The sequence below is a fragment of the Hyperoodon ampullatus genome (genome assembly GCF_949752795.1).
Source record: "Hyperoodon ampullatus genome assembly, chromosome: 3".
NCBI classification, from domain to species: domain Eukaryota; kingdom Metazoa; phylum Chordata; class Mammalia; order Artiodactyla; family Ziphiidae; genus Hyperoodon; species Hyperoodon ampullatus.
The window spans coordinates 86,260,121-86,283,105 of NC_136916.1; the positions used below are offsets into that span (position 1 = coordinate 86,260,121).

Below are 22,985 nucleotides of genomic sequence, written 5' to 3' on the forward strand. Positions count from 1 at the left end.
TCGTCAAAGCCAATAGGAAAAGATTGTCCTGAGTGAATCATGTTGAATTCAATAGACAGCCTGAGAATGCCTCAGTGATGCCCATGAAACACCTTCTTACTGAAGAAGCTTACCCTTTGGGGGAAGTAATTTTGAGCAAGGAAGAATATTGGGGAATGCTTTTTTAAAAAATTTATTTGGCTTGAAGGGAAAAAGATTGCCTAAACAAAATCTGCTGATGAAGTCATGGAATGACTCCATCTCTGAAATGAGCTTCATTTTCATGTATTTTGGTAAGAAATTTGGCTCTCAATTGGGAATTCAGTCACTCTACCCACTCAAGGGCAAGATGATAAGGTTCTATCAGACCAAGCGTCTAAACGAACCTGAGAGTCTACCAAGGTCAGAAATGCTGCACTTCAAGCCAAAAGATCTCTCTTGGGCTTGCTTGTTTTGACTGGTAACTACAAATTTGTCTTGTCTAAGTGTCCAATCACATTATAAAACAGAACGCCCATCTCTACAGTACAGCATCCTCTGAAGCAACAGGAGTCGTAAATGTACATTTTGGGGGATTCTCTAATTTTTCTGACCCTCTGATTTCCACAGGACTTTAAGTTGCTTCCCCTGAGTTCAAGCAACGCAAGATGGTTTTGGAAGTGCTGAACCCAAGGCATTATAACATCACCAGCATGGTGACCGAAGTTGCGCCTGTTGCCAGCATTGCAATCCTGCTGCTCACTGGCTTTCTTCTCTTGGTTTGGAATTATGAGGACACATCCTTAATACCAGGTAAGTCAGTCATGTATTTCCGTACCTAAGAAGATTGTTTTCTTGGGCTTTTGATCCATGAGGGTAAAGGAAATTTTGCAAAATGATGAAGAGCAAACCTGGGAAGATGGCTGAAGGCCGCGGCACACAAGCAAATGAGGACTCAGGTGAAAAAATTTTAGCTAATTATCTGCACATGTTTATTGAAAACATTAAAACAATATCTTACATAATCCCTTCCAGTCTCCACTTTGCTTTGGTAGAATAGACTTGGCACTAGTATCCTTTAAAGTAAGTTCAAGATGGAGTAGAGCAAGGTAAAATTCCAGGATTGGTTTTTTTTTTTTCTTTTGATTCAAATTCATTCCAGTTTTGCTCTACAGGTGAAAATGTCTCTGGAATGCCTTCTGTACTCCTTTCTGTCTCCCTCTAACTTTACCTCATCCATGTCCTCTGCCCTCTCTCCTTTTTGAACTTATTCCTTCTCTTTATCCCATTCTTCACTTTTATTTTTGGGCATGGTGGTGATGTTGGTGCCACCACAAGGGCTGGATGGGACCTGGACAGTGGGAGAAAATTGGGGAGCACTATAGTTCCCTTGAAAACCTAAAAAAAACTTCCACAAGGCTCTGTGGATCAATCAAAAGTAGAGTATAATATAATTATCCAGATAATTCCAGTAGAAACCCCATCACTCCACACTACCAGATTAACTCAGAATTCTCAGAAATATCAGACTTTTTTTAGTTTTCAGGGAAAACTCCTCATAGCAGGCATCTGTCCTCAGTTCCATAGATACACATAAGATATCCGATAAGGCTTTATTTCAAGAGCAGAGTCATTACACACTTTCAAGCATCGTGGGCCTCTTCACAGAGTGATGTCGAGTGGGAGTGTGGCGCTGCTGCAAAGTGCCCTGGGTCTGGATTCTCTATCGTTTTCCAGAGAACTGTCTGTCTCTCTGCTCAATTCAGCCTGGTATTTTAGTTTACTTTAAGGCCCAATGGAATGGAATGTTTAGTTTGTTTTGTTCTCTACTCCTGATGGGGGTCTGAAGGAAGACTGTTCCACAGTCTTTTAACTTGAACCCCTTCCCCACCACTGCTCCTTCCTCACTGGATTTTTCCTCCCCCAGTGGGCACCCAAGTCAGGGTCCGTGAAAGGTGGAGGTGAGGGAGGAGGTATTTTTTAACAACTCCCCCCAGATGTTTATGTTGCAGGTGATGGTAGAACTCCCTTGGACCTTTGGGGAGGGGCAAACACAAGAACTGGCATCCTTGAAGCCCTGGACCAGGAGCCTAGGTGGTAGCTCACTCTGTCTACCACCTCTGGGCTGGGGACATCATGCTGTCATACACTGAGAGTCTAGGACACTATCACATAGTCCTGTGGTTCTCAGCCCTGCCTGAGGACGGTCCCCATGTGGGTTTTTGGTTTTTTAACATCTTCCCAGGTGGCTTTCCTGAGCAGTCAGGGTTGAGAGCCACGGAATGGAGCCCGACCCGTTCATTTGACACAAGGGGAAACTGAGCCTCAGAGAAGGGCTCTGCCTTGTCCAGGCAAACCGTTGTGACAAGTATGAGTAACTGTGGAGTTCAAACTCCTCATTTCACGGGGGAGGGGTTAAAGCCACAGAAGGGAGACGGCTTACCAGCATCTCAACTGGAAGGAAAGTGGCAATAGGGGGAGCAGGGGGACCACCAGGAAGACCTAAATCCCAGGTAGATGATCATTTTGCTCCCAGGGAGCTTCTAGTTCCATGCTTTCCTTGGGAAAAGGTGAGGTCTGGTCAGAACCTTCTAGTTCTAGAAACCTCTGGCCCAGGCTGACATCCCGCGACTCCTGGTTGGGGAAGGGAAGGTGAGGACACTGGCCTTGTTGGATGGGTCTTGCTGACCAATACTTCTGAACTCCTTTGGCCAGATCCCTCCAATCACTGGCTCTCTGGGTTCTTAACTTTATACATATGGGGAATCTCAGGGTCAGTGAAGCCAAAGAGTTGAGAGGGTACAATGAGCCAAAGCCCTCTAGTAAGTTACAGTTTTCAAAGCAGTTTCACACTCACTTTCTCTTGTGAACCTCTGGGCACTCTGGTGAGTTGAGTGTGTTGATGCCTATTTTACAGATGAAGAAACTGAGACTTAAAGAGGCTAGGTGTCCATAACTAGTAAGTGATGAAACTGGGACTCAAATCTAAGTTTCTTAAACCCACACTTACTGAGAGGCCCTGCATTATCAGGTGATGGGGACAGGGGGGTCGAGGAGTATGCAAAGGTGACACACATAGGCAGAGGACTTAGTGCCAGCGAGGGCCGTGAGGGCTCGGAGAGGAAAGAATCGTTCCTATTTGGGGGGTTTGTAAGCTTCAATTTGGGGAAACTGCCCCAGTTCACTGATCTCTGCCAGGACTACAGTTACCTGGCACCTGGCAGCTCTCCCTCCCCCAAGGATACAGGGCGATGCCCAACCTTGCACATGGGTCCTCTACCCCAGAGGCCCTCTCTGCCCTGGGCACCACATTCTTTATGGGAGCACTGGAAAAAAAAGGACATGGCAATAGTCTCCTTTTGCCCATTAAAAATACAGAAAATGCACAAATAAACATGTCATCACAGACCAGGACAAGAAGTAGGATGTTAGCAGCATCCTAGAAACTCCTCTTGTGCCTTTTCAATCATACCCTCTCTCATCCCCAGAAGTAAACAACCTTCTATTTCTTAACGATCACTCCCCTGCTTTTCTTATAGATTTTTCACCTAATTTCATATTCCAAACAACATACTTTAGTTTTGCCTGGTTTTACATGCTTTAGCAATAGAATCCTACATTATTCTTGTCTTGCCTTTTTGCTCTCTTTTTTGCCTGTGGGTTTCATCCAGGTTGTGGCATGCAGCTGCAGTTCATATGGTATGCAGTTATATGAACACCCCATGCTTTAATCTCCCATTCTACTGTTGGTGGACATTTAGGGTGTCTCCAGCTTGGGGCTATTGTGAACAGTGCTGCTATGAACATTCGTGTGCACAGGATTCTCTAGGGTGTACACCTGGCATGGAACGTAACAGCTTCTTGATTAGGACAGAGGGTGGGAGGCCCCAGCTGTTGGCTTCATGGAGGCCATCTCTGCACAAAAATGCAGTGAAGTATTTACTGCTCCTCTGAGGTGTGCAAGAGACTCCTGCACTCACACATGCCTAGATGAGCATTCCCAAATCTGAGCAGAGAGCAGTGTAATGTGGACACAACCAGAGTATTTCCCTAATATTCTACCAAAATTTCTCCCCCCCAGAGCATTCTTCTCTCCAACCGGAAAGTATAAGATATACACGCTAACTGAAAGGATCATATTGTGTGATAATTATTTGATTTTGTGCTTTTTTTTCACATTCCTTTTCCCTGCCCAGGATCTGATGGGGACCTAGTTATACTTACCATACCATCACGGGTCCCTAACTTGGAGCTAGTGTCTATACCTAATAGGGTTTCAGGGTTTGTTGGATGAATTAAGTTGAAATACAATTGACTGCTGAAGACTCAAACTCTGATTCTCTTATGGTTAAAACACTCTGGTTCTCAGCCTTAGCAGAGGTCATCACAATCTCCCTTTTTCAACAGATACAGCTCTTCACTGTCATATTTTAAATTTGATTGGCGGTTTCCAAATACTAAGACTTTCCACACAGCAACAAACATTTAGATAAAACATGGAAAGTGCACCCTTTCATTTGTATGTCTTTGTGTCTCATGGCCATAGTATATGAAGTAAATGTTTGTTGAAAAAGTCTATTCCCAAATAGACTGGTGTTTGACTTCACATGGATTAAACGTATGAGATATAAGATATTTTTCCATTTTTATCAAAATGTAAATACACCTAAAATATTCTAAATAAGGATGACATTTAAAACTTTATTCTTTACACATGTCTAATAAATTGTAAAAATTCATTCAGGAAACATTTATTGAGGATCTACAATGTTTCAAGCTGTAAATACAAAGTGTTTTGTTATTATGCATATTTGTATTGATAAAAGGTCAGTATGTCTGATTAAAGTTTAAGGAAATATGTATACAATCAAATCAGCTTAATTCTTTTTGAGAATTCAATGAAATTAGTTTAATATAAAGTCAGTCATCTGACTATATAACTGTATAATGTAGTGTTATGAGAACAATCTTAAGATTGAGAACCCTTGATCCAAAGAACTCAAATTCTTATATTGGTTCTATAGACATTAACAAAGACCTTTAAAGACAAAAGAACCTGGTAGTATTTGCTACATTAATCCTGCTAATGCAAAGTTAAGGAGTAAACCCTGTTTGCCAAATTTGGGACTGAACTTCCACTTTAGATGAGTCATGCAAAAAGTTAGATTATCTAAGGAGTTCACTGGTGGCCTAATGGTTAGGATCCCTAGCTTTCACTGCCATGGCCCACGTTCAGTCAGGGAACTGAGATCCTGCAAGCCATGCTGCACAGCCAAAGAAAACAAAACAAAACAAAACAAAAACTTAGATTATCTAAATTATTATAGCACTGTACTGTCTCAGACAGTTGTGTGAGTTTTGGCTCCAGGACTATTTCACTGACAGAATGGAATTAAAGGAGTAAGATACAGAAATGGTATAACTTTACAATGAAACTCCTAAAACCATTCCAACAAGCTTTTGATGAACTTTTCACCACCACCACCACTAAAATCAAGCTACCAAGTTTGTTCTCTGATACAAGCAACAGCAACTCCCCTGGCTGCTCACCAGATTCACAGTCTTCACAATTCTGTCATCGCCTACGTCAGCAAGGGTGTAAGGGCCATGGCTTTTCACTAAAACCATATCACTGGACTCAGACTCTGGTCTAGACATAGATCAGACACACTGCCTCATTCCTCAGTGCTTAGCTTTATTTCGTCTAATGAGATTTAGCTTAAGGTTCTCTTCTTAAACCAAATCCTTTTTGAAGGAAATAAAAAAGGAATGCATGCTTTTTATTTCTTAAACATTGTTTTTAAAACCCCACAATTGTTTACTTATTTATTTTTGGCTGTGTTGGGTCTTCGTTTCTGTGCGAGGGCTTTCTCTAGTTGTGGCAAGCGGGGGCCGCTCTTCATCGCGATGTGCGGGCCTCTCACTATCACGGCCTCTCTTGTTGCGGAGCACGGGCTCCAGACGCGCAGGCTCAGTAGTTGTGGCTCATGGGCCTAGTTGCTCCGCGGCATGTGGGATCCTCCCAGACCAGGGCTTGAACCCGTGTCCCCTGCATTAGCAGGCAGATTCTCAACCACTGTGCCACCAGGGAAGCCCCAGGAACGCATGCTTTTTGTTTGGACATTGTCTTTGCAGGCCATGTTTCTCACAGTTAAAAAGACGACACCAAAACCACAAATTAATTCAAATCCACCCACTCCGTTGACTGGTGATTTCAAACCCAGTTTTCAGACAAAACTAGCAGCCAGACAGATCTGTCAACTTGTCACTTGTCCTGGTTTTCGTGCCTGTTACCAGAGGGACTGACTGACTTGTATTTGAAACCCATAGACACCGTTTAACACAGCAAGAATAGACTAGACACATATTCCAGTTTGTTCAGACAGAAGTGATTGAGACCATATGGAACTGGTGTGGTGTCAACTGGACAACTTTTTACTCATAGAGCTGTGAAGAGCCTCATGTTAACTTGTGTTGTTGTTTTAATCATTTTGTGTATGTGATTCACCTATATACATCAGAAGATGTAAAAGGACATGTAGATATAAAGGAATAAGAACAACAGTAATTTAAAGTACTTTGTCTTTTTGGTGTTATGGAAATACTGATTGCAATCTGATAACTTTCCTAGGTCCTGGCTATTTTCTGGGACTTGGGCCCCTCATTTCCCACTGCAGGTTCCTCTGGATGGGGATCGGCAGTGCCTGCAATTACTACAACAAGATGTATGGAGAATTCATGAGAGTCTGGATATGTGGAGAGGAAACCCTCATTATTAGCAAGTAAGTCTGTTAATAATCAGTGACATACTTTAAAAATCAAGGCTGGGATATTTCCTATTAAAAAACAAACTTATTTTGATATTTTGCCATCTTTGTTTCCGAAGTTATGTTTTCATTACTTAAATAAAGATGAGTGATTCCCAGGTAAAAATCTAACATTTGAGACAAGTAGAATAATTGGGTCTTGCTTGAAGCCAGAGGTACATATAAAGAACTCTGGGAAGACTGAAAATTATTCAAAATCTCTCTGAGCAGTGAATGTGGAAACTTAGACTACAGGTGATTTGGTTTTTTTTTTTTTTTTTTTGTGGTACGCGGGCCTCTCACTGTTGTGGCCTCTCCCACTGTGGAGCACAGGCTCCGGACGCGCAGGCTCAGCAGCCATGGCTCACGAGCCCAACCGCTCTGCGGCATGTGGTATCCTCCCGGACCGGGGCACGAACCCGTGTCCCCTGCATCGGCAGGCGGACTCCCAACCACTGTGCCGCCAGGGAAGCCTGGTGATTTGGTTTTGACAAAACACACTTGAGGGAGAGGTATTATCTTTTATGCTTTCCTATTTCCTAATATTTTGGTCTTAGCTGTACAAGTAAGCATCAAAACAAACAAACAAGCAATCATAGCAACAACAAAAAACACCTGAAGAAAAAAATTCTGACTGTATCAATTCGCTGATGTGTTTCTAATGCCAGGCTACTGAGAAACTCTGGGAGGATAGACAGCAGATGAAGAAGCCATTCATACTCTGCTCTCCTATTGGTGACTGTGTGCCAGTGTCCTTGCTGAGTGATTTTATATAAATTAGGAACAATATTGCCTATTAAAAGAAATGGTATTCTCCTGTTCCCCATACACTTAATATTTTCCAGATAACTTTAGCAGACTGAATTTACTCCAGGGTTAACAAAATATGCATTGACTAAGGAACTAGCTTTGTGAAATATTAGTTTTCTTAATGATTGATCATGGAAAATGAAGAGCTTAAAAGAGAGTACATATCATACATGTTCAGCTATCTTTGCTAGATTTTTAGCAAAGCTATCCGCCAAAATGTCTCATTAATGAGTTTTTATATTTATAATCCCTGACAGAGATTTACCCACAAACTAAGACTGACCAGGGTGTTTTACTGATTTATTAGAATTGTTTCTTCAGATACACAGACTATTGCCTAGAAGTAAGTGAAGCATTTCTGGAAACTGCATTGATTTTTTTTTTAGGCCATGATGATATACATCATTTCTGAAAATACCATGGTGAACTCAAAGCCCAATTCTTTGAACCAAATACTTGAAAGAAGGGAGCAGGAGTGAAAAAACATGTTATCCTTCCAAATATTTCTACCTATCCAAGAATGTTATTTTCAACCAAACTAATATCTCGGGTTTTGCCTGTTTTTTTTTCTTTTTTTCTTTTTTCATTTCACTCAGTTGGGTGGTGTAAAAGTTTGAAGAGTAGCTAAGGCAGACCGTGTTACACATCTAACCATAAATAGCTTCAGGTGGAAATGTCATTTCATTGGGTTCACAGTGAAACACCCCAGTGCAGCGGTTCTCAGATGGTGGCCCCCAACCAGCAGCATCCACATACCTGGGAACTTGTGAGAAATGCCCATCCTTGGGTCCCACCCTGACCCACTAAATAAGAAAATCTGGGGGCGGGGCCCAGCGATCTGTTTCCACGAGCCCTCCAGGTGATTCTGAGGCACACTCCAGTTTCAGATCCACTGCTCTAATGGCGAGGCCAGAGTTACTCTTGGATTTTACTTCTCTTGGCCTATGGAGCTCTGCCTAGTCCAATTTAAGTGAATTTGATATGCTCTCATTTTGAAAATCAACACTTTACTCACTTGTTTAACTGACTAGAGCCTCAAAAATGTCCTGGAACAGATGGCAATTGGGCTTGGAGGACTGGGACACTGCCTTCTGCTCTTTGATCCCCCAGCACAGCAAGTTGCCTTCCAGCCCTCCTCAAGTCAGTGTCTGCCTTCCCTGTCACCCCTTTCCCTCAGGTACAGGCAAAGGGACCTGCAGGATATTCATCCAAAAGGATAACACCTGCAGCTCAGGATCTAGAGCAGTGCTTCTCACCCGGGCTGCACATTAAAGTCACCCAGGGAGCTATTCAAAACCCCACTGCCGGGCTTCCCTGGTGGCGCAGTGGTTGAGAGTCCGCCTGCCGATGCAGGGGACACGGGTTCGTGCCCCGGTCTGGGAAGATCCCACATGCCGCGGAGCGGCTGGGCCCGTGAGCCATGGCCACTGAGCCTGTGCTCCAGAGCCTGTGCTCCGCAAGGGGAGAGGCCACAACAGTGAGAGGCCCGCCTACTGCAAAAAAAAAAAAAAAAAAAAAAAAAAACCCCACTGCCCAGGCCACAACCCAACTGTTACAGTCTCTTGATGGGGTGGACCCAGGCATTGGTAGTGTTTAGAGCCCCAGGTGATTCCAATGTGCTGCAGAGTTTAAGGGAGGAGAGAAGGTAAGAAGCTTCTGGGGTAGGGGGCCTTTCCCTGGGGTTGGGGAAACACCTAAGCAGGTTGGAGGGGTTCTGTCTAATTTTCTTACCCTTAAGTGTAGTTCAGGTGGTGGGAGTGCAAGACTAGACCTGGAGGGAAGAATGAAGCACGTGAGAAAGGACCAGAGGACCAGGACAGAAATTGCTCTTAGACACTAGATACTTAGATCACCAGATAAATTCCCAGGAACCCCAAAGGCAATTCCTGAAACAGGACCCTCGTTACAGCACAGGTGGCATCTGATCACTCTGCTGTCTTAGTTAGGAAAGTGACCTTAGCGACCCTGACACGGTCAGGTGCTGATTCACCCTGAGGACCTGGACAACAACCCACTCTGCCCTTCCCCCAGCTCTCCCAGTTCTTTCCCTGTTCTGTCCTCATAGGCTTTTCTCTGGTTGGAGTCTCTGTGTTCTCTATAATTGCCTCTGAGCCGCTCAATTTTGTTGTTAAGGGCTGAGCTCCCCGCAGGGATAGGACATGTTTGTCCCCATCTCCTTCCCTTGTCTGCTCTTCAGGTCCTTCCAGAACTACCGGTACCTCTTGAAAAGACCCCATTGGACCTCAGAAAGCTTTTTCTTTTTCTTTGAATAGTTTGCCAGATTTTTTCTCTTTTGAAAAGTTTGACATCTGTAGTCATTACAACTGTGCTGAGATTATGCCCCAACTTTCAAGTCAGCCGAGTTCTGAAGTCAGGGGAGCTGCAGAACTTCTGGGGGCGGGACGTCAGGCACAAGTGCTGCCGGGATTCTGCCTGAGCAACTGGGGGCTCTGGGGGGAGCTCCATCTGATCATCTTAAAGTGCGTAAAGTGTGCACGATTCCCAGGTGGGGATGCTCTAAATTACTGAGGGTCCACAGACGTTACGCATGGCACTTTATGTCGTGTGTATGTATTAGTGTTTGTAATAGTATCAAAAAGGAGAATGTGGGTAGCATCCATAAAGGGGAGATAGAACTTAACATGCTAATTGGGGTCAAATTTGCACATCAGTTACCCATTTAAATACTAATTATTGTTATAGTATTTGTATACCTGTTTTAATCATGTATAGATTTACAGGGAATTCATTCATTTATTTTGTAAGCATCCACTATTGAGAATTTATACTAAGCACTGGATGATCCTAATCTATCATAGTCATTATTGGCTCTCCATTCATTCATTAAATAAATATTTATTAAGAACTTATTATGTACAACAGGTTATCATGAACAAATCAGCCCCAAATCCCTGCCCTTGTAGAGGAATATATTGTTACACTGTTAATACACCGACAATAAAAGGGTAAAACATAATATAGCAGTAAGGTGAATGACTGTCTTGGTTTACTTGGGACCAGAGGATTTCCCATGTTGTGGGATTTTTAAGCTAAAACTCAGATAGACCAGGATGGTTGTCCATACTATTAGCAGGTAGATATGGGCTATACAGAAGATAAGGTGGGTGGAGCAACTTTGGGATGGGGAGAAATCAGGATTCTATTTCAGATATTTTGACTTGACTTGCCTAGTACCCCTGAATGGGAAGTTAAGAAGGAAGGTCAGAAACTAGCAAAGGAGGCTGAGAAGGACAGCCACACAGAGAAGGGAAAACCAGGAGAGTGTGGTGGTCTGAAAGCCAGGCAAGAATGCATGTCAGGGAGGATGGAATAGTCAACTCTCCAGATAGTGCAACATGACTAGACAGAGATGTGAGCATTGCATTTAGCACCAGGGAGGTCATGGGTGACCTTGACAAGGGCAGTTTCAATGGAGTGCTGGGGGCAAAAGTCTGACCACTGTAGAGAATGGGGAGAGAAGAATTGGAGGCAGCAGGTATAGACACTCTTTCCAGGAGTTTGCCATAAAGGAGGCAGAGAAATAGAACAGAGCTGAAAGGGATGTTTGGTCCAAGTAGTTTTTATTTGTTAAGATACAAGATATTAGGACATGTGTGTTTTGATGGAAATGATGAGTTACAGAGGAAACTGGTGATGCAGCAGACAGGAGGAGTGTGCCAGGTGAGATGACAAGGGGGTCCAGGTAACAAGTGGATGTGGCCTTGAAAAGGGACCTGGAAGTTCATCCACAGTAACAGGAGGGAAGGTTGAATATATGGGCACTGATGCTGGTGGTTGGACTTGCAGAGGTTCCAGTTGCTTCTGTTTTCTCAGTAAAATAGGAAATGAAGTCTGTAGTTGAAATAAAGGTGAGAAGTACAACACTGGGGGACAGAGGAGACAGAATATAACAGTCATCCAGGAAAGCAAGGGAGTGACTGGACTTGAGAAATGTAGTAGAATTGCCAGCTGCACTAAGGGCCCACTTGAATTTAACTGAGACCTGCTTGTGTGTGTGTGTGTGTGTGTGTGTGTGTGTGTCCATGTGCATGTATGGTTTTTTCCCCCGGCCCATTCAGCTGCCAGGTGCAAGCACAGAGTAAGCAAACTGAGAGTTGGATTTAGCCAGGGTTGAGGTTTTACCAGGCAATTAGGACAAAGTAAGCAGAGGGTCAAGGGACTTGAGGATGCATGGAAGGGAGAGACTCTAATCATCAACAAGAAAATATTTTTCCAACTTTCTAGTAAGAAAAGTTCAAATGAACAGGAAAGTTAGAAGAGCAGTCCTCCGCCCTTTTCCCCATGACCTTGACCTTCTGAAAAGACCACATCAGTTGTCTTACAGGATGTCCCACATTCCAAATCTCTCTTACTGTCTCATTATGGTGTCATTGAACATACTCTTCTATTCCTGGTATTGCTTATAAACTGAACACTAGGTCTATAGGCTCTATTCGATTCAGGTTAATTGTTGTGTAATAATACTTCCCTGTTAGTCCTAGGCAGTTCACACTGCATCACATCAAGAGACCAGGGAAGGTGGTCCCATATTAGTGATACTAAATTTGGTCAGCTTCAGGTGGTTACAGTCAGATCTCTTTGTTACAAAGATTCTTTTTCTTTTGAGGAGACCTCAATATCAAACCTGGGTAAGGATAGAGGGCAAAGGACAGGGAAAACATGGTAGGATTGAGGGAGTATAAGTCACAGGCACAGAACAGGTCTACACAAGGCACGTGTTTATAAAATTTTAGTACCAAATATTCCATTGATTGTCTCCCTTGTATTCCTAGTACTCATCAATCTTGAACCTGACCACAGGTGTGTGAGTTCTTTAAACTCAGAATGGGAGGGTGGCTTCTTCTTTACCACCTAAGGACTTATTTCCTGGCTACTTTTCATTTTGGAGAGACAATAGGTTTGCCATCATTGGAGATGTCTTTTGACCTCAGTCACATTTCAAGAAGAATAATGACCCCAGGGATCAGGCATCTTACACTACCCACTGTCCCTTCTGAGCTTGGGGACTCACTCTGTCTCTCCTCAGCGGTAAGAAGTGCTCACTCACCCAGCCAGTCAGTCAGTCAGTCAGTCAATGTAACATCTCCCTCACCTGGTGTTACAGGCCGGCCCGCATTGTGGGAAGGAGGTCTCTACTGTTCTCCTTTATGTCAGGAGTGCTCTGGGCTGGCATCCCTAGTTCATCACCAACCTTCCCTGCTTCACTTTCCTGATTTACTCCAGTGAGATAAAGCCTACTTTTCATAAGTGATCTTGTTTTAACTTGCTTGTCCTTAGTCACACTTGGCTTGCTGTGTATATCACTTCTGTCTTGCCTATTTTGTTCTTTGTCAAGTCAGAGCCTCTATCTCAGGATAACTGAGATGTTGGCGCCCCCTAAAGAACACATTGATTTTAAATGGCAGCTCTTTATTAACTAACATTTAACTGAGTTTAAATTTGGGTTCAAGTTTTTAATTGACCAGTAATTCCTCAAAACATATGGACAGACCAATGTGTTTTATGATATACACAAAAGCTCTAACAGTCAGAGCAGAAAAATAGTATTCTGCTTGTCCTCCAAGCACTTAAAATTTGTAGATCTGAGTTTGTGAATAAAGAGTATACAAATTACTTACTTTCTGCTTTAATTATAGAATGAGGTAGTGGAAGGTACGAAAGCTAGAGGCCTGAAATCTATTAATTAATAAGAATTTCAGTCCTTTGTATAGCATGATGTTTCCATACAGGACACAATTTTGGCTAGTTGGTCAAATTAATTCCCTGGAATACAAATAGAAGCATCTGGATTTTTGTTTTTTGCTTTTATATTTGCTAGGAAGATAAAAACTTGTCCAAAACTTAGGGTAATTTGAATATTATCTGGAATTATATCAAAAGTATATTTGACTTAGTAGAAAGTATTTTGATTTGAAAATAAGATTTTCTTCCTGAAATATACATGAAGTAAATAATTTATTCATATAATAATTCTGTCTTCATTTCACAGAATTGCCATTATTTCAGGGCCTTTCTTTTAAAGTTTAAATGGGACCTTGGAATCCATCACAAATGTGTGGGTTTGGCTAGTACTTAGCCCACAGCTTTATCTACTCAGCCAGAGCTGAGGTCTTTTAGCCCAGGGTCTCCTATGGCAATATGTCCTCACAGGCATTTACTGAACAACCTCATTAAGGCAAAGTCATCCGTTTAGGAGCCAGTTGCAACTTGGATAGAGAGGAGCTAGTGAGAAGATGGCCACCCTAGCCCAGTGCAAGAACAGTTATGTAGCTTATGGTAGCCATTCTCCATCTTTGAGGGTTATGTGTTCAGAAGACACCCAAAGTAGGAGAATTTGCAGTTGAGAAACAGAATTTTAGTACAGAAGTGGCGAGGAAGAACCAAAGTTGTAGTGAACACATGAAAACGTGTACAATATTTACTTCACCAAAAAAGGGAAAAAATAACAACTAAAATGAAGCTAACACCAGAAATATGTTATGCATCTTGAATTTGCACAGTTGAGCACTGTGCAATTCCTTCCATCTTCTATCCCCTGCACACCAGATTCTCCCTCATTTGCAGTTATCAAAAAGATGTTCATAAATACATTTTACTTTCCTGCTATAATGTACATATTTTCTGTTTATTCCTCTGCCCAAATGTTTGGTTCCTTTCTGATGTTATCATCTGTGTCTCTGAACTCCACCCTGGCCTTGGAGACATGGGATAATGGGTAAGCCTCATGTGGGAAAGTTCTGGAAGATCTATTTTAACTTCCCTAGCAGACCTGAGCAGGTTAGCTCTCGAGCCCCGAAGTTAAGGGTTCTATCACGTTAGCTCTGCCTATGGCAGCTCCTCACCAGAGCACACAGGATGGGCAACTTTTATATACGTTCTGGCTCCTGCCCTGTAAACACGGCCAAAACACAGACTAATGCATTGGCTTTCTTCATGTCTCCTGTAGCTGCACTGCAGAAAACCTCTACTCCTTCTCTGCTCTCCACTCTTTTTAATTCCCAAACTCCACTACCTTTTTCTGATTATCTCCAAGAAAAATGCCTATCAATTTAAAGCTACTTGACTGGAAATTTTTTGAAGTTGCAGAACTGCCATGCTTACTTGTTACTAAGGGGAATTTGCACTTGGCCGTGTGGTCCATGTATAAACACTGTGACATAAAACCTGTAATCTGAAGAGCCTATCGTCCTTCCCCACAGAGGAGTCTGGATAACATGCTTGGAACAGCTTTGCCAGCATGAGGAGGTGGAGGGTGATACATGAGACCCTGTCCGTGCCTGAGCACAAACCCTGTGGTCTTATTGTCTACTCAGCAGCAGAGTCAGTCGAGGGCCCCACACCTCAGAGGTGGCATTACCAGGGTCATAGGTAAAAAGGCTGGAACTTGGAGGGAGGTGGCTGAGACATGACTCCTCTTTCCTCCCTCCCTCACCATATCTAGGTGCCCCTGTGGGTAAGGATTTTGGGGTGGCTGTCTGCACCTCCTTCTGCCCTGGTCTGTCTGCCGTGTATCCTCACTGAACTGACTTTCCTCATTACCTTGAGATAATCTCATTTGATTTCTCCAAGGGGTGTTTGGTGTTCAGTCTTCGCCTATAATACAAACAACTGGCACTTATGAAAACAATGGACATACAAACACCACATGTCCTGCTTATATCTTCCTATGCTCTGATAAACTCCATCCCGTCTCTGTTCATACCCCCTCCATCTCACTCCTCATAAGGAGGATCAACCACATAGCTTATTAACGAGGACATTTTGGACTTCCAGCTTCCTGAGCCGTGCTCATCATGGTCACAGACACCACTTAGCCCTCACCCAGGTAGCCTGCTTCTGTCTAGGCCCTGCATGAACCTTTTCCAACCTCAGCCCCTTTCCACAGGAAATGCAGTCACCTGCAGAATTTCTTAACTTTTCTCTTGGTAGATGAAAATTAGTTCATACCACCCACACCTGATTCTTAACTTCATGCGTTCCCAACAGACATTCTCTTCTTCTAAAGCCCCTTTTACTGAGCAGTGAATGAGGAGTCTCTCTCCTCCCCAAATCCTCATAAACATAGGCTCATCTCAGCTGTTTACTCTCAAGCCTTCCCTGTGCTGCTTGCAACCACTATCTAATAAACCCACGCCACCTTTTATCCTGAAGAGAATAACTATCCATTTATGCTTTCAATTATTTTTAAATATTATTAATTTTATTCAAGGCATATTTATCACATATATACATTGGCAGATCTAATAAAAGTAAGCAAAATAAAATATGTGAAATCACGGGCTTTTATAATTATTAGCATTTTTACATTTTATAATAGTTTATAGTATAGGTGTTATTATTTGTGTCAGTATTGAAAATAAAGGGAATAAATGTTTTCCCCAATGACATATATATGGTAACTATTGAGGCCAGGATGCAGACCCATACCTTTTGGGGGTTTTTTTGAGTTTAGTTTTTTAAAAATTTTTATTGAAGTAGAGTTGATTTACAATGTTTTGTTAGTTTCAGGTGTACAGCACAGTGATTCAGTTATATACATATATATATATATAGGCAGACCCATATGTTTTGTTTTGGTTTTTTTTTACTTTAGTCTTTTTAAAATTTTTTATTGAAGTAGAGTTGATTTACAATGTTTTGTTAGCTTCAGGTGTACAGCACAGTGATTCAGTTATATATATATATATATATATATATATATATATATATATATATACACATTTTCAGATTCTTTTTCCTTATAGGTTATTACAAAATATTGAGTATAGTTCCCCATGCTATACAGTAAGTCCTTGCTGGCTATCTATCTCATATACAGTAGTGTGTATATGTTAGTCTCAACCCCCTTTCGCCTTTGGTAACTGTATGTTTGTTTTCTATGTCTGTGAGTATCTTTCTGTTTTGTAAATAAGTTCATTTGTATCTTTTTTTTTTAGATTCCACATATAAGCGATATCATATGTTTTTGTCTGACTTACTTCACTTACTATGATAATCTCTAGCTCCATCCATGTTGCTGCAAATGGCATTATTTCATTCTTTTTAATGGCTGAGTAATATTCCATTGCATATATGTACCACATCTTCTTTAACCATTCATCTGACGATGGACATTTAGGTTGCTTCCATGTCTTGGCTATTGTAAATAGTGCTGCTGTGAAAACTGGGGTGCATGTATCTTTTCAAATTATAGTTTTCTCTGGACATATGTCCAGGAGTGGGATTGCTGGATCATATGGTAACTCGATTTTTAGGTTTTAAAGGAAACTCCATACTGTTTTCCATAGTGGTTGCACCAATTTACATTCCCACCAACAGTGTAGGAGGGTTCCTTTTCCTCCACACCTTCTCCAGCATTTGTTATTTGCAGACTTTTTCATGATGGCCATTCTGACTGGTGTGAGGTGATACCTCATTGCAGTTTTGATTTGCAGTTCTCTAATAATTAGCAATGTTGAGCATTTTTTCATGTGCCTGTTGGCCGTCTGTATGTCTTCTTTGGAGAAATGTCTATTTAGCTCATCTGCCCATTTTTTGATTGGGTTTTTTAAATTGAATTGTATGAGCTGTTTGTATATTTTGTAAATTAATCCCTTGTCAGTCACATCATTTGCAAATATTATCTCCCATTCTGTAGGTTGTCTTTTTGTTTTGTTTATGGTTTCCTTTCCTGTGCAAAAGCTTTTAAGTTCAATTAGGTCCCGTTTATTTTTAATTTTTTTTAATTTATTTCCTTTTTTAAATTTTTGGCTGCTTTGGGTCTTTCTTGCTGTGCGCGGGCTTTCTCTAGTTGGGGCGAGCAGGGGCTACTCTTCATTGCTGTGCGCAGGCTTCTCACTGCGGTGGTTTCTCTTGTTGCGGAGCATGGGCTCTAAGCGCATGGGCTTCCGTATTTGCAGCACGCGAGCTCAGTAGTTGTCGCTTGCAGGCTCTAGGCGCGCAAGCTCAGTAGTTGTGGCACATGGGCTTAGTTGCTCCGTGGCATGTGGTATCTTCCTGGACCAGGGCTCGAACCCGTGTCCCTTGCATTGGCAGGTGGATTCTTAACCAATGTGCCACCAGGGAAGTCCAGTCCCGTTTATTTTTGTTTTTATTTCCATTAATCTAGGAGACATATCTAAAAAGATATTGCTGCAATTTATGTCAGAGAGTGACCTCCCTGTGTTTCCCTCTAGGAGTTTTATAGTATCCGTTCATACATTTAGGTATTTAATCCATTTTGAGTTTATTTTTGTATATGGTGTTAGAGAATGTTTTAATTTCATTCTTTTACATATAGCTGTCCAGTTTTCCCAGCACCAGTTGTTGAAGAGACTGTCTTTTCTCCATTGTATACTCTTGCCTCCTTTCTCATAGATTAATTGACCATAAGTGCGTGGGTTTATTTCTGGGCTTTCTATACTGTTCCATTGATCTATATTATTGTTTTTGTGCCAGTACCATACTATTTTGATTACTGTTAACTCTGTAGTATAAACTGAAGTCAGGGAGCCTGATTCCTCCAGCTCCGTTTTTCTTTCTTAAGATTGCTTTGGCTATTTAGGGTCTTTTGTGTTTCCACACAAAGTTAAATTGTTCTTGTTCTAGTTCTGTGGAAAATGCCATTGATAATTTGCCATTGCAATGAATCTGTAGATTGCCTTGGGTAGTACAGTCATTTTAACAATATTGATTCTTCCAGTCCAAGAACACATTATATCTTTCCATCCATTTGTGTCATCTTCAATTTCTTTCATCAGTGTCAGTGTCTTAATAGTTTTAAGAGTACAGGTCTTCTGCCTCCTTAGGTAGGTGTATTCCAAGGTGTTTTATTCTTATTGATGTGATGGTAAATGTTTTTTTTCCTTAATTTCTTTTTCTGATCTTTCCTTGTTTGTGTATTTTTGCAATATCTACAAATCAATCAGTGTGACACACCACATTAACAAACTGAAGAATAGAAATCATATGATGGGCTTCCCTGGTGGTGCAGTGGTTAAGAATCTGCCTGCCAATGCAGGGGACATGGGTTCAAGCACTGGTCTGGGAAGATCCCACATGCCACGGAGCAACCAAGCCCACATGCCACAACTACTGAGCCTGCGCTCTATAGCCCGAGAGCCACAACTCCTGAAGCCCGCACAACTAGACCCTGTGCTCCATGACAAGGGAAGCCACCTCACTGAGAAGCCCGTGCACAGCAATGAAGACCCAACGCAGCCAAAAATAAATAAAAATAAAATAAAATGAATAAAACATTAAAAAAATATTTTAAAAATCATATGATCATCTCAATAGATGCAGAAAAAGTTTTTGATAAAAATTAACATCCATTTATGAAAAAAACTCATCAGAGGGCCTCCCTGGTGGCGCAGTGGTTGAGAGTCCGCCTGCCGATGCAGGGGATACGGGTTCGTGCCCCGGTCTGGGAGGATCCCATATGCCGCGGAGCGGCTGGGCCCGTGAGCCATGGCTGCTGAGCCTGCACATCCGGAGCCTGTGCTCCGCAACGGGAGAGGCCGCAGCAGTGAGAGGCCCGCGTACCACAAAAAAAAAAAAAAAAAAAAAACTCATCAGAAAGTGGGCATTTATGAAAAAAACTCATCAGAAAGTGAGCATAGAGGGAATCTACCTCAACATAATAAAGGCCATATATGACAAACACAAAGCTAACATCATACTCAATAGTGAAAAGCTGAAAGCATTTCCTCTAAGATCAGGAACAAGACAAGGATGCCCACTCACCACTTTTATTCCACAAAGTTGTGGAAATCCTAGCCACAGCAATCGAAGAAGGAAAAGAAATAAAAGGAATACAAACTGGAAAGAAGTAAAACCGTTACTGTTTGCAGATGACATGATACTATACATAGAAAACCCTATCCTTTCAATTATTCAAATTATCCACTCTTCCTTCAAATGCCATAGCCTTACTTATAAGCAGTCTTAATAAAATATCTACACACCAAAGTGAGCTCCTCTGCAGAAGAATTCTGTACCACTGTCCTAAGAAGACAATATTCTCTTCATACATGGAGGCCCCATGACATCTTCAGCTAGGATTTTACAACATGTTATAATAATGCTTATTGCCTTATCATGCCCCAGTTAGAGTAGGATTTGGGGCAGGAAGCAAGTCCTGAAGGAGGACATGGGTGGGGAGGGGCTGCCTGCTCCTTCCTAGTTGCTCTGAAGACCCAGCTCAGGCCTTAAGAGCCGGGCCTGGGGGTGGGAATAGAGGGCAGAGCAGTGGAAGAGGAACCAGGAAGTTCAAGGAAGCCTGGGTTCCTGGCAAGGTCCCAGGGTTGCCACAGCAAGGGCTATCTAATGGCTCAGCGTGTCCTATGTCCTGGGAGAACTCTATGACCCTGGAGACCCTGATGAATCATGATGGATGCAGAGCCCCAAGACAGCTGCTGTCACCACCACAGAGAGCCTTCCAGGCCCAGCCCAGCCAGCCAAGCCCAGGGCCAGAGGTGCCCAGGAGGTGTCCTTCAGTCCTAGAATGATACTCCCCTGGAGGGGCCAGGCCTGATTAGGGCCTCTGGGGGATGTGTGGTACAAGGCAGGACTGCTGCTTCCAAAACTAAAGAGGTAAGACTTCAGTTATTCCAGCAACTTCCGATCATGAGGCTCACTTCTGCCTGGGGAGCACTGTCTGGAGTGGGGCTGCTTGGAGGCTGGAGGCTGTCAGGAATATGGTGGTGTGGAGGGTTCAGTTTCTTACAGCCTTGCAGCTCTGACCACAGTAGTGGGTAATATTTTAGAGACTAGGAGTTAAAAAGAAGGGGAAATAACGAATAACTGTGCGTGTGTGTGTGCGTGCGTGTGTGTGTGTATTGATCTTCAGTGATGCTCAAACAGGGAGCTAGTAGGTAGAAATGTTTCAACTGCCGAAGGAGGTTCTTGTGCTAACACAAGTGCTTATTTAATCTGAACACTAGAATTTATGCATTTTGTCAAGATCAACATGCATTTGCTATGAGAGCCAACTGGTAGTCAAACTCATTACCGTGAATTCTCTGGACCCTTAAAAATCAACACCAAGGTTTGCTTTCTCTGCAGGTCTTCGAGTATGTTCCACATAATGAAGCACAGTCACTACACATCCCGATTCGGCAGCAAACTTGGGTTGCAGTGCATCGGCATGCATGAGAAAGGCATCATATTTAACAATAATCCAGCACTCTGGAAAGCCGTTCGACCTTTCTTTACAAAAGGTATTCAGGTGCTGGGTATAGTGCTCTTCTGTCTATGAATATGCCTGTCTTAAAATCATTTTTAACTTCTGCTCCTTCACAGTTTTGAAATAATAAGAGCTAACTAACATTCATTATACATGTACTACATAGATAGTAGGCACTGTTTTAAACACTTGATACTTTAATCCCACAGCAACCCCGCATGGTGAATACTCTTATCACTTACATTTTACAAATGAGAAAACTGAGGGATAAAGAGGTTAAGTACCTTACCCAATTTCCACCATTAGTAAATGGTAGCAAAGAAGACAACCCCAGAGCCCACATATTTAACCACTTCAATTTTGTTCTTTCTGTTTTTACATCCATGAAATGGATGTAAAAAAGAATTAGCACTCTATATACTTAAGGTCACTTCAATTAGTGTGTATGTCAATTAATGTGTCAGCCATATCCTTGATTTAACATAGCCAACATGTTTGCCGAATCATTGGCTGACTTCCCAGATGTTTTAACAGAAAGCAACTTGCAAATAAATTAGAGAATTTTAGGACTAGAAGGGCTGTATATGTCATCTCTTCCAGCCTCTGAGTTTTATACTTAAGGAAGTACATTTCTAGAGAGCTTATGATTTTCCCCCAGGCAACATAGCCAGATATGGATGAACAGAAACTGGACCCCAAACCTCCTTATCTAGTGATTTCCCTCTTTACTATATGCTGCTGGAATGGAAGCCTTTGGGAAATAATCATGACCAACCTTTGACATTAACATCAGAGAAGATGGTCATGTACTAGCAACCTTATCATTGATGGAATCTGGCGCTAGATGGGTTGTAGGTCTGACCAGGGACCATGGATATTCTTCCCTCCAGACAGCCTCTGCAGTGAACCTAGATGCCTCCTGTGTGGCTGCCGAGACAGGGAAAAACTATGCCTGTCCCAGTCTAGTGGTGATCCCCCTCCACAGAGCTGCCCATCACCAAGATTCAGCACAACTCTAGCACAGATTCCACTACCTTAGTTTCCTATTGCTGCTTAACAAATTGACACAGACTTAGTGGCTTCAAACCACACATTCATTACCTTACAGTCTGATGGGTCAAAAGTCTGACATGGGTCTCATGGGGTGAAAATCAAGGCACTGATAAGGCTGTGTTCCTTTCTGGAGACTCTAGGGAGAAAGTGTTTCCTTGGCTTTTCCAGCTTCTAGAGGCTGCCCACATTCCTTGGCCTGTGACCCTTTCAGGGATATTACATTCTGTTTATATGTTTGAAATGTGGCTTCAAGCTCTTGAACGTAGAGGCAAATCATACAGCAGCCTGGGAGTGATAATCAAAGCCATCCCTTCCATGCAAAGGATTGATTCATGAAGGAATCATTTGTCCCACTTCTGGATGTAACAGTCACCCAGGAAACAGCATCCCCACATTTCATATCTACAAGTCCTTCCTAAAGTGAGAAAGTATGCTGCCAACCCAAACTTCTTTTTTATACGTGTGGAAATGCTTAGACTCTAGGACCACTCACCAGGTCTCCTTTCTTATTTGCAAAGTGTAACATCAGGGGCTTCTGCAGCACAGTTGATTTGTTTTGTTGGAGGACTCTTAACAGCAGGTCTGAATAATAAAAAACATAAAAAAACCAATTACTCCTAAAGAAAACTTAAACTTAGAACAAGGAGAGAAAGGATTTTAAGAGTTAACACTCATGTTAGACCACCTACCATCATGACTCACTAGTGCTAAGACGGTCAGGAGCAGAGCAAAGTAAGAGATCAGAGCCAGTTCACTCTACCGGGTTTTATTCATTCATTCCTCTATTTGACAAATACATAATATATCAAGAGCCACCACGTACTACAGACTCGAAGTACAACGCTAACAGGTTGTCACTGCCCTAAAAGAGTTCCCAGTCCTGTGAGGAAGACTGCTCAAACAACAAAGATTTGTTTTGCTGTTATGACATTGACTGAGTACAGTAAATCTGGATGTAGATTGAAGAGCAACTGATATTAAGAGAAGGATATGTTTGGTAATTTAGAAGACTAGCATTTTACACATATGACCTATAATTAAACAGGAAGCACCTTAGATCAAAAAGGTAAGATCCAATTTGAAATGTTCTATAGCAATATTCTGCCACCCACTGAAACATAAAATATTATCCTGACCAAATCCAAACTTTCTTTAGAGGGAAAGGTATATAA

At 42.2% G+C, this 22,985-nt stretch overlaps 1 protein-coding gene across 1 annotated transcript in view; it reads left to right on the forward strand.

Annotated features, from left to right (window-relative positions):
* Nucleotides 1-605: 605 nt before the first annotated feature.
* The window catches only part of LOC307050133 (aromatase), a gene marked incomplete at its 3' end in the record, with an annotated part of 86,098 nt that continues 63,718 nt past the window's right edge, over nt 606-22,985 (forward strand). Inside the window, exons 1-3 of the mRNA XM_079699950.1 lie at nt 606-771; nt 6,590-6,740; nt 20,640-20,794. Of these exons, the coding sequence (XP_079556076.1) occupies nt 627-771; nt 6,590-6,740; nt 20,640-20,794 (451 nt within the window). The 5' untranslated portion in view covers nt 606-626. The remainder of the gene's footprint in view (nt 772-6,589; nt 6,741-20,639; nt 20,795-22,985) is intronic.